Source organism: Priapulus caudatus, unplaced genomic scaffold (genome assembly GCF_000485595.1).
Source record: "Priapulus caudatus unplaced genomic scaffold, Priapulus_caudatus-5.0.1 Scaffold264, whole genome shotgun sequence".
Lineage (NCBI taxonomy): Eukaryota > Metazoa > Priapulida > Priapulimorpha > Priapulimorphida > Priapulidae > Priapulus > Priapulus caudatus.
In genome coordinates this window covers 297,018-308,034 of record NW_014577325.1, presented here as the reverse complement: position 1 = coordinate 308,034, position 11,017 = coordinate 297,018, and the positions used below count along the sequence as shown (strand labels likewise).

The following is an 11,017-nucleotide window of genomic DNA, read 5'->3' as shown; positions in this document are numbered from 1 at the left end:
GGTGGTGCATTCGTGTCGCCCGAATGCACGTAGAGTTGGTTTTTGTAACCACGGGATGTCGTCGGCGAGCAGGGCGGGACTGGTCAACGGGGGGGGATACTCAGCAGTCCCTGGAGAGTGGAGATATTACACCGATCAATTCACTACACGGTACCATATGATAGGACCACAGGGCGCACTCGCGAGAATTGATCATAATTAAAACTATAACAAATTTAAATAGATAAGAAAATAAATTATAATGCCTTAAATAAATAGATAAAAATTAAGATCGGGGTAGTGAAGTGTGCTAAATAAATAGGTTCGGAGGCCAGTAGTGTAGAGGCGGTGTAGGGACGTGAGCACCACCCTCCACTGGGACCAGAGCAAAAACATTAGACATACTGAAATTCTCGTCAGAGAGGTATCACATAGGTTTGTCGCTTGAGCAAGTTGGGTTTCGGTTAACGTGTTGAAATTTTGCTGTCACTAAGCATGAGAGGCGTCTGGTGGAGTCGCAGGGGGGTGAGGTACTGCCGGAACGTATACCGCTGGGGGTACGGTCCGATATACCGGACGTACCTGGGTACCAGAGCATACAAAGTCAGCGTATTTCATATGCCTCTGCTGGTGACTATCTAACTATTGCCGGGGACCGTAACCTCGCCTATCACTAACGAGTCTTAGGAGTCGCTACGCCTCCTCGGCCTAACCCGTAACCCTACCATATCAGATACAGTTGACAGTGTACTTCCGGCAGTACGCTGGGGGACATAGACCCTATGAGGCGATCACGTAACCATAACTTTGTGATCTATGACGATGAATTCGTGATGCAACGTCACTCGACCAAACTTTTCTGTGTGCTCGCCTGGCTGAACATACAAGCCAAGACACTATTCATTATGCGTCGTGGCATCTCTGCATTTTTGCATTGTGGCTTGGTCCAATTAGTGATGTTAAGACGGTCGTTGCTCAGTGTATCCATCTGTCTTCATTGTGCAAGAAATACTGATCGGTGATGCGGGGCGGAAGAAGTACAAATAACATGTATACAAGCTCTACTTCTAGAACGACACGCGTTAGATGGACCTGATATGCAACGTCTTTGGTGTACTTTTCTAGAAGGTAGACATAGAGCCATCTCTGTTAGGTAAATCTATATAGGTGCGGATAGAAACTTCATGAAAGTTGAATAGAACATCACCAGTATCACTATATATAATATTACTATATATTATAGTAGTATCATATATATATAGAATATATATACAGCTATACATATATATTGTTTGCAAAATGTTTGCAATTCTAAGAAAGAAGGCAGCAACACATTGGGTTACATTGGTACACTGGCGTTGGTTGTAGGGCTGTAAGGTTATGAATTACGATTACCTAAGATTTGAGTTATCGTATAGGTACTATATATAAGCGGAATAACTTAACATTACATACTTAACTTGGTAATATCGTAATTGAGGAGGGCCTCAAAATATAGAGAATGTGTTGAGCTCCATTTAAGCCGTGAATCCGCTAACATGCACAGGCGACAGCGAGCGCTCTTCACTGAGATTTATTCCCTCCTTTAAAAAATAACACTACGAATACCTGCTACCAACATGGGCAGTAAAGCGAGTTTTGCACGCTTGCTCTATTCTAACACGCTTTCCAAGCTGAATTGTATATCAGTGAGGACTATAGGCCGTTACTGTCGAGTGTCATGCCGGCAGGATGCAGGCTAGGCAACGTGTTAGGCCACAAATGGAATAAAATCTTTTGTTTCCATCACCCGACCAGGGGCTGAAAATTGGAGGTAGGTCGGCCTTTTTTTTTTAGGGCAGGGTCGTTTTTACAAATTCAGCATTAGTGTCCTAACGACATGCTTCGGCGTGTGCCTTGTGTGTGGAATACTTTGTTATGTTGAAGTATTTGTTGTTGGCTTGGGAGGTAACATAACTGTATTGCCTACAGATGTTTATATAATGTACAGGAATTTTAGCAACTGTTGTTAAAAAAAGACAAGAGACAGAACAAAATCTATAAAAGTTTTTGAGGCAAGCCCCTTGTTTTGGCGGGTCGGTCCAGGGTGAGGGGCAAACAAACACTATTTTATGTATGAAATTAATATTATTGCATTACCAGGACAGACGCAACATAGCAGTATAGTAGTATATTCGCGGGCGCATTTCGCAGGTAGTAGTATATATATATAGTATCAAGAGCGTATTTTAAGAATACTTTCTTCTGCATTCTTAATACACTTATACACTATATATATATAGAAAGTATAATACTATATCACTTGTCCCGGGCAATCGGACAACCGTTAGTGTCGAGGGCTGTAGTAATGTATTCATAAGTACAGTGAAACCCCGATTTTACGTGCCCCGATTTAACGCGAATTCGGATATGAGTCACTGGACCTTTTTTTGCTCTTTCCGGAACTGAAACGTTTTTTGGCGAGTTAAGCCGGACTTAGGTCAAATCACGATCGCCTATAGATCGCGCAACTAAATATACAATGTGACCCTGTTATAAGGCGATCGTTGGGGTCCATAAAATGTCATGGCGAAAAAAGCCATCTATATATAGAATCAAGCTTGATAGAATATATAGCAGGGTGCGAAATTAACGTGAGTACGGAGTCAAATACTCCCAGATTTACTGTCCGACTCCCTGATTTGACATATGCAGGAGTCCGTGTGACTTCCTGAAAATTCTGCCATACTAACTATAGTTCGTTCAAGAGCACGACCTCGCGGAATTACCGCATTTTTTCAGCTAATGTCCAAAGAAAATTTGGCAGACGTGCAACCGCATGAATCTTAAAAATAAGCACATGCGTTATTGTTAGTATCTTTAATTTTGAACCTCAGACTGCAGACTCCCTCATTTTGCTGCGGACTCCCTCTTTTCGAGGGTAGCGAGTCCGTTGGACTCCCGTGTTCAAAAGTTAATTTTTACCCAGGCTGTATAGTAATATCGAAATCGATGCGGCATCGACTTGAAGACTCACCTGTATCGGCGTGACACCGGGCATGAAGATATCTGTCGGTGGTGGGTCGGCTGGCAGCATCGCCTGACCAGAATGAAGCTGCGAAGACAACGCCAATGATCCGCAGCTTCCCAAAATCGCCATGACAACAGCGACCATGCAGCACGACCGCAGTGACCGGGCAGCTCTCTCGCACCATCGTCTCGCCTCACTGCACATCATCGCGTCTGTCTGTATGTCCACCGGCACGGCGGACGATGACGAGGCGAAATGCTGTCCAGATGAAAACGTTTGCTGTCTTTGCTGTGAGAGAAACCGGACACCGTGCCTGTGTCGATATCACAGTTGTCTACGATCGGTCGGCTTGGACTCCCCCAGAGACAAATCCAGTAGCTTTGGTTGATGTAATCCCCAAAGGTGGCACATCTATTAGAAAAAGTAATCACAGTGATTAACATCGTGCTATACATAACAGTGTTTCCCCTGCATTGACACGAGTGAGGCGGGCCGCCTCGCTCCAATTCTCAGCCTCCAGACAGAAATCCAAAACACTGCCTCGCTGACGAAACCTTCACAACTTGAAAAACAGATTCAAGAGTCTCATACAATGTGTTCAGAATAGCTTAGAATGCACCAAATTGCACCATTTTTTCAAAAAAAATTCCCAGGGAAGCATGCCCCTGGGCCCCCTAGCTTGGCCAGCACTGCTCGCTTTGCTAGGACCTCTTCCGGCATATTAGATAGTACCAGGGTACGTTCCGGCAGTACCCTGGGGGACATCTAGGACCCTCTCAGCAGTACTGATGACCATAATGATGACATATATGACTCACGGCTTGTAAGTAGTTGTGAGTGTGATCCCTGAGTAGTCCTTCTGGCTGCTAACGAACGGGTGGGCATAGTGAACTTGAAGAACCAAGTAGTTCACCTCACTCGTGCCTCCGATCTTGAATCCCACATCTGCATGCAACACAGAAGACAAGAACATGCACATTTCATACTTGTTTGTAGTGTCACACAAACAACTAGACAGAGGGCACTCAAAGAAAGTGCATACCTCCGCGAGCGTGTAACATGTATACATGTGTATAACAGCTGGCTCGCTGCTGGCTGCTGCTGACTAGACGCCCTAAGGCGAGCTGGTGCAGAATCGATCGCGCCAACGCGTGTAACATGTATACATGTGTATAACAGCTGGCTCGCTGCTGGCTGCTGCTGACTAGACGCCCTAAGGCGAGCTGATGCTGACTGGACGCCCTAAGGCAAGCTGGTGCTGAATCGATCGATCGGTTGAGCGTGTGTATAACAGCTGGCTCGCTGCTGGCTACACACACACACGAACACACACACGCGAGCGATTGCATGACCTCCGTTTGCGCGGAGGTAATAAATCGCTACAGTATAACCCAATTATAACACACCCTACAACAACGTGAATTCTGACATGATGCAAGCATCACTTCGCTGCTTTTTCTCCTGCATTCTGTGTCTTTTACTCTCTTTTTTTAAATACACAGTTTGTTGCTTTTTTGCTTTCTTCTTTTCGTTTCTGCCTATATGTAACATTTATTTACCAATTGCAATGTATTTAGAAGTCACTATGATTAAACTTAACTCCCACAGTATCATGAGTATAAGTCTTTTTTCATCTTTTGATGTTAAATCATGGCGTATTGCATTTTCCACAGTGAGGAAGGAAGGCACAGCTCAACAATAAAGCCAGACAACATTTGATGAAATTATCGTCATAATGGGTTGCTATATATATGGTGACTCCACATTTTACGCTATAAAATTTTTGGATCCGAATTATTGAGTTAGAACGGGGTATGTCCCACTGTTATTTCCTAACAGCTACCGTTATACAAGCCTACAGATTTAATTCTAGATAGAGAACTATGCAGTGTAAAGCAGAGAAACCTGAAGCCTGAGATTGCACTCATATTCCAGGCATGATCTGTAATTTTATTAAATAGGATTTGGGACAATAGCCTCATAAAGATTTATACTATCATGTATAATAAAAATGGCCATCACTTTCACTCCGGTACAAAGCTGTATATATATACACCACACACGCACACACGCACGCACGCGCGCGCGCACACCGCACACGCACACGCACACGAACGCCAGGCGACGCCCGACCCGCCACACATTCCGGCAAATGTACGTGGGAATGGAGTCTTCTCTGCGCTAAGACTTATTCTACTGCCTCTAGCCATTCGCGCCCATGCATGCCGTCACACAGTGAGCGTCCATTAGATATTTGTTACGTGCACATGACAGGGCGCAACGCCATTTACATTCACTCCAAATGCGGGAGCTGGTGCTAGTAGATACAATAAAACTTTGGTATTTATTAAAGAGGTAAGGCAAGTATGCTTTCAAGTGTGTGTTCGTGATTACAAAGGACCTATCAGGTGTGCCATAATGCTAGGCACACTGATCTATACCTATGTAATAGCGGCGTTTCAAGTAGATAGAACATAGAGGATTAAGTAATGCCAGTCGGGTGGGCGTACAAGGGGGCACGACGTAACCTGAGGCAACAGTAGGTGGTTGATTCTTCGCCATGTAGCAGTATTTTAACCCGGTTTGCACCACTTCAAGGTCTCACAGGTCCCTGAATGGTCACCATCATGCACCACGCCTTATTAGACACAGGACTTGGATATGTCATATTCATATAGCTACGTATAGATAAAATAATTAAATGCCTAAATAAATAGGAACAATATTATAATGCTAATAATTGCACCATTAGCTAGACTGGCACCCCCTCATGCAAGCAAACTTAAATATGAAATCGTCTCAGAGGTATCACATTGGTTTGTAGTACTGCAGCAAGTTGGTTTCAGGTATATACGTTTAATTTTGCTGTCACTACAATGAGGGGATCCGCCGTGTCCGCGAGGTACTGCCGGAAGTACCTGGGTTCGGTCGGTATCGGACGTACCTAGCGGTACAGCGCCTACAAATCATGATTTATTGTCTGCTGGTCTATCTATATGCGGACCGTACCTCGCCTAATCATAACGAGTCTGGGGTCGACTACGGCCTACTCCCTAACCCTAACCCTTTAACCATATCAGATAAGTTATCCGTGTACGTTACGCGTCGTGGGGACATAGAACCTCAATGAGCAGTCACTAACCAATAATCTTTGTGATAATCTCATGAATTCTGATGCAAGTCATCACCAACTTATTGTTGTCCCTGGCTGACATACAACCAACCTATCATTGTGTGTGATCTATGCATTTTTGCATGTGCTTGTACCAATTCGTGATGTAAATCTTTGCTTGTATCCATCTTTTCATTGTGCAAATACTGATCATGCTGGAAGTCAAATACATTATACACTATTCTAGAACCACTTAATGGACTGGATATGCATCTGTATGGTGGGACTTCTAGTATGTTAAGCATTCTTCGGTAAATCTTATTAGTGCGTAGAATTCTGAACTTTGATGAAGAGGGGCCGGTGTCACTATATATTATCTTATATTATATATTATTATATATAATAAATACTATGTACTATACTCTATATTTGTTTGCAATGTTTGCATTCAAAGAGCGCACACTTAAGGTACATGGCGTAACTGGTTGGTGCTTGCATTATGATACTTTACTAAGATTTTGGTTATGATATAGTATATATATATGCGGAGAAAATATTACATTCATACTAACTGGTTGTATTAATGAGGGGCGCTCAAATATACGAAAGTGTTTGAGCTCATTTAAGCGTGAATCCGCTAAATCACAGCGACAGCGACGCTCCTTCACTAGATTTATTCCCTCTTTTACAATAACACTATCTACTTCTACCAACATGGCTAAGACGAGTTTTGCACGCTGTTATCTTAACACGCTTTTCCAATGTGAATTCTACAGTGCAGGACATAAGCCGTACGTGCAGGTCAGCCAGGATGCAGCTAGGCAAGTTGGCCCAATTTGAAAAAATCTTTTGTTTTCCTCACCCGACCCAGGCTGAAAATTGGGTAGGTAGGTCGGCTTTTTTTAGAGGCGGGTCTTTTTACAATTCCGCAGTTCTTAACATGCTCGGTGTGTTGTTGTGTGGAGATACCTTTGATTGCTTATATTTGTTTTGCTTAGGTACATATAATGTATTGCTTCGTTACCGATAATGTAACAGGTGTACAATTTGTTAAAAAGAAGAGAAATCTATAAAGTTTTTGACGGCAGGCCCTTTTTGGCGGTGTCGGTCGAGGGTGAGGAAACAACTGTTTTATTATGCAATAATTAGTTATTGCATACCAGACAAGATAGCATATGGTATCTATTCGCATTTCGCAGTTATATAGTATATATAGTATCTATAGGTATTTTTTTGATACTTTTTCTGCATTCTTAATCTTTACAATATATATTATAGAGCATATATTGATTAGTAATTATCATAGAAGTCAGTGAAAACCCCGTTTTACGGTGCCCGTTTAACGCGAAATGCGGATTGAGTCCTGGACCTTTTTTTGCTCTGTTCCGGACTGAAACGTTTTTGGCGGTTAAGCCGGATTAGGATAAATCACGACTCGCCTTAGATCGCGCACTATATACAAGTGTGACCTGTTATAAGGCGGAATCGTTAGGGGTCCATTGATTGTCATGGCGAAAAAAGCCATTGATATATAGAATCGCTTGATGATATATAGCAGGGTGCGAATTAACGTGAGTCGGGTCAAATATCCCAGATTCTGTCGATCCTGATTGGACTATTGCGGAGTCGTGTGAGCTTTCTGAAAATTTCTGCTTACTAAACTATGTTCGTTCAGAGCACGGCTGCGGAATGTACGCATTTTTTAGCTTAGATGTCAAAGAAAATTTGGCAGACGGTGCAACCGCAATGATCTTCAAATAAGCCATGCGTTATTAATGTATGTATCTTCTTTTGAACCTCAGACTGCAGACTCCCTCATGTTGCTGCGGACTCGCTCTCATTTCGGGGTAGCGAGTCGTTTGGGACTCCGGTGTTAAGTTTTTTACCAGCTGTAAATATGTAATATCGAAATCGGATGCGCTCCGACTATGAGACTCCCTGTATCGGCGTGACACGGGCATGAAATATCTGCGGCGGTGGTCGACTGCGCTGCTTGACGGATGAAGTGGAAGGCAACGCCAGATCCGCAGCTTCCCAAAATCGCCATGACAACAGGACCATGCGCACGACGCAGTGAACGGGCAGCTTTCGCACCATCGTCTGCCTCCATCACCTCATGCGTCTGTCTTGGTATGTCCACGGGCACCGTAGCGGACGCCATGACGAGAGCGAAATTGTGTCAGATTGAACGTTTGCTGTCTTTTGCTAGTGAGGAAAACGGAACGTGCTGTGTCAATATCACAGTTGTCTACGATCGGTCGGCTTGGATCCCCAGGTACAAATCAGTAGTTTGGTTGAGTGTATCCCAAAGGTGGCCAATCTTTAGAAAGTATCACGTTGTTAACATCGTGCTATTACATAACAGTTTGGTTCCTATGCTTGACACGGCGAGCGGGCGTCGCTCATCTCAGCCTCCAGGACAGAGATCAAAACACATGCCTCACTGACGAAAACCCTTCAACTGAAAAACAGATACAAGAGTCTCATACAACGTGGGTTCAGAATTATGCTTGGTGACCAATTGCCCACATTTTTTCAAAAAATTACAAGGTACGCATGCCTGGCCCCAGCTTGGCCAGCGCTGCTCGCTGTTGCTTTAGGAACCTGAAGTGTAAACACATGTTCACAAAACATGTAACCGTCAAGACCTTTTTGGCAGTAGGGAACATAGCTTGATACTATACCGCTCGTACTGCCAGAGTCCTCTGCGGCAACTGTACGGGGGCTAATAGTAATAGTACTAGGGGAAACACTGCATAACTTCAAAGTATTGCACTTCACTGTTTGCTGACCATACATGTTCAGTGATTGCTAACGTTTGTTCATGCATTATTACTCAAATTAGTTAACACGTAACGATGCAAAACCAAAACAATAGATTTGAAAACGTGCATATAAACATAAGTGAACAAAACTCACGAGGTGAAGCGAGATACGACGACTGAGGAGTCAATGACTCAACTGTGTCATGGACTCATTGGCACCGAACCAATGCAATTATCGTTATAAATGCAGTGTTGCATGACAATTAGCACATACTTGTTTTCACTGTGGTACAGGATCCTGCTCTCCCAACATACTAGGAATCCCACTCATCAAACAAGTTTTATTGCCGTGCACTCAGATGTCTGATGACACATCATAATACACACATTGCAGGCCACGACATATCAGTTATCACTCTAATATAGGCCTGATGCGCAGTGTATATTTTCATTATTGTACCAGGGGGTGGTCTGTGTGCAAACACACACAAATATATACTACTATTAGTATTACTAGCCCTAGTTCAATATGAGATAGAAACGAATCAGTGCTAGTGAAATGGCAAAGATGGTGGTGACATGCTGACGCTGTAGAATTGAAAAGAAAATTGTCCCCTAATATCCCCATCCCCTTCCGCCATCTGGGATTTACTGGAGGAGCAAGTTGATATGACTGTAACAGGGACGAATCCAGAGGGTTTGGGTGACCAGTTTCCATATGTTCTTCTGCAGCTAGGGGGGTCCGAGGATTTTTTTTTAAATTAGGCTATATTTGGTGCATTCTGGTGAATTTTGAGGCCTGTGACCGGTTTCTGGAAACCGGTGCAAACCGGCCTAAATCCGCGCCTGTGTAAGAATTAACTTCCTGGTTCAGAGATTAAAATTTTCGACTCTACATCAAAAGTCAGATGAAAACATAAATGACTATATTATGTCAGACTCACGCTTGAGAGAGAAAGTTGCTATGTGATTTTGGAATGGCCTAACTGAACGACACTGATTGAAATGTCGTCAGTAATCTTGTTTAAACCAATCGAAAATTTCAATTAGAGACCACTTACCAAGTCCGAAGAGTTCCCTATCTAGGATGTTTTAGAGAACGCTGAGAAGTTAGACAATAGGGGGATAGCTGGAAATAACTTGTGTTAGACAATAGGGGGTACAGCTGGGAATAACGTGTGGATAGGTCCTTGTTAAATGCGCGTCAACTGACCGGAACACTTGCACATCAAGTGGTCACAGCGACAGCCGGTAGCGAGCTGGCTGGAGCCGATTGGCCGGGCGAAGACAATAGGCCACGAACTTGCTCTCATTAGTATAAAACCCGCGCGCACGGTAAAAGTCGCTATCTCTCTTTCTCTTCTGATTATTACACAAATTATCATTTTTCTTGCACTGCGTTCGTCAGACGACCAGCACAACACTTGCATCGTAAGTTACGTTTCATGTAGGGCACGCACCCCGTGTACGCGTCATGCCCCTATTGGGATTATACATTAGTTAAGAATTATTACATTAAAGATCTTTGCTTGAATACGTACATATCTGTGTCGTGTTGTTTATGTGTTTACGACAGACATTATAGCTAAGGTGTACATCACCCACGAGTACCACTATTGCGATGCACAATCGTTTAGTCCGGTGTTACACTGGAGCCGTGACCAGCGCGTACTTTTGCTAAACGTCTGATAATTTTGTAAACATTTCTTTTATTTACTATGTGCTAATAATTATATGCCTTTTTCTTTGCACTGAGTGTCTGCTGTCATCTGCTGTACCATTGTACATGCTCAGCAATCGCACGGGTGGCGAAAAACAACCAGTAACATTTGAGTTTCTCACCACTATCGTCGCAGAGATGTATTTGTAAGTGCAACAGTTCCTTATCATAGCTACGAAGTTTATTGTCTGCATATTATGATATTTTCTATTGCTCTTATTGTTTTGACACATGTACTGCTTGTGGTTGCATTGCTTATTTCGTACAGAGTGGCTATATGCCCGGCAGCCGGCATATATCTGACGGCTGCCACGCACGGTCTTCGATTTCCTAAATGCCCGGCAGTTCCTAACCCAAGGCTCGACACTAACTTTTTTTTTCAGTGGCCCGAAAATGAAATCTGGTGGCCCGAAAAAAAAACAAAGAAAAAC

The 11,017-nt window shown here is 43.4% G+C and overlaps 2 protein-coding genes across 2 annotated transcripts in view; one reads left to right on the top strand and one right to left on the bottom strand.

Annotated features, from left to right (window-relative positions):
• Positions 1-11,017, bottom strand: part of LOC106808269 (peptidyl-glycine alpha-amidating monooxygenase B-like) — a 36,553-nt gene that overhangs the window by 24,537 nt on the left and 999 nt on the right. Inside the window, exon 2 of the mRNA XM_014810905.1 lies at positions 2,996-3,400. Coding sequence (XP_014666391.1) covers positions 2,996-3,196 — 201 coding nt within the window. The 5' untranslated portion in view covers positions 3,197-3,400. The remainder of the gene's footprint in view (positions 1-2,995; positions 3,401-11,017) is intronic.
• Positions 10,672-11,017, top strand: part of LOC106808275 (actinorhodin polyketide dimerase-like) — a 13,317-nt gene continuing 12,971 nt past the window's right edge. Inside the window, exon 1 of the mRNA XM_014810919.1 lies at positions 10,672-10,732. The gene's annotated coding sequence lies outside the window, so the exon portion shown is untranslated. The remainder of the gene's footprint in view (positions 10,733-11,017) is intronic.